The sequence below is a fragment of the Morus notabilis genome, unplaced genomic scaffold (assembly GCF_000414095.1).
Source record: "Morus notabilis unplaced genomic scaffold, ASM41409v2 Scaffold794, whole genome shotgun sequence".
Lineage (NCBI taxonomy): Eukaryota > Viridiplantae > Streptophyta > Magnoliopsida > Rosales > Moraceae > Morus > Morus notabilis.
This window is the reverse complement of record NW_010359940.1, coordinates 142079-142777: the sequence shown is the minus strand read 5'-3', so window position 1 is coordinate 142777 and position 699 is coordinate 142079. Positions and strand designations below refer to the sequence as shown.

The 699-nt window shown below is 50.2% G+C and overlaps 1 protein-coding gene across 1 annotated transcript in view; it reads left to right on the top strand.

The window, feature by feature from the left end:
• The window catches only part of LOC21402093 (ABC transporter B family member 29, chloroplastic), an 18682-nt gene that overhangs the window by 5665 nt on the left and 12318 nt on the right, over positions 1–699 (top strand). The window contains exon 2 of the mRNA XM_024163917.1: positions 181–690. Coding sequence (XP_024019685.1) covers positions 181–690 — 510 coding nt within the window. The remainder of the gene's footprint in view (positions 1–180; positions 691–699) is intronic.

Here is a 699-nt window from a genome sequence, read left to right as displayed (position 1 = left end):
CATTTTTGTGTTCGGGCAGGCAGCTTGAATTTTTTAGACGGGTTAATCTCAAACTCAGACTCGGATAAAAATTCAGTATTTTCAGACAATCACGGCGGCTAGTCTAAAATTCCAGCACTCGTTAAAACTGAGGACCAGATTATGGCACATATATATCTTTCTCAATGCAACTGTAAACAGTCAGAACTTACTCTGCAAATGTCATAGCAGTGAGTCCCTCTTCTTCTTCTTCTTCTTCTTCTTCTTCTTGTGCTGTAAATGAAGCTCAAAAACCATGTCCGTCATCTTCGTTAACAACCTCAACGCTTCACCTCCATTTCTGTCTCTGCAACTCAAACGCAATCCCAATCCTCTTTTCCGCTTCTCCAAACCCCCACCAACTCTCAACCTCCGTCATCAACCTTCCCTCAAACCCCTCTTTACCCGCGTCAAAATCCCCTCCACAAGCCCTAGCCATTCCCTTTCTCGAACCTTCCAATGCCTCGATTCCCTCAAGCCCCACCTCCTCTCCCAGCGCCGGCCGATTCTCCTCGGCTGGGTCTGCAGCCCTCCTCTCCCGCCGCCGGCCGATTCTCCTCGGCTGGCTCTGCAGCCTCGTCTCCGTCGTCTCTCTCTCTACAATCGTCCCCAAATTCGGGAGATTCTCCGCTCTGATCGCCGATTTAGACGCCGTCGGATTGAGGAACGAGGGTTTGGCGC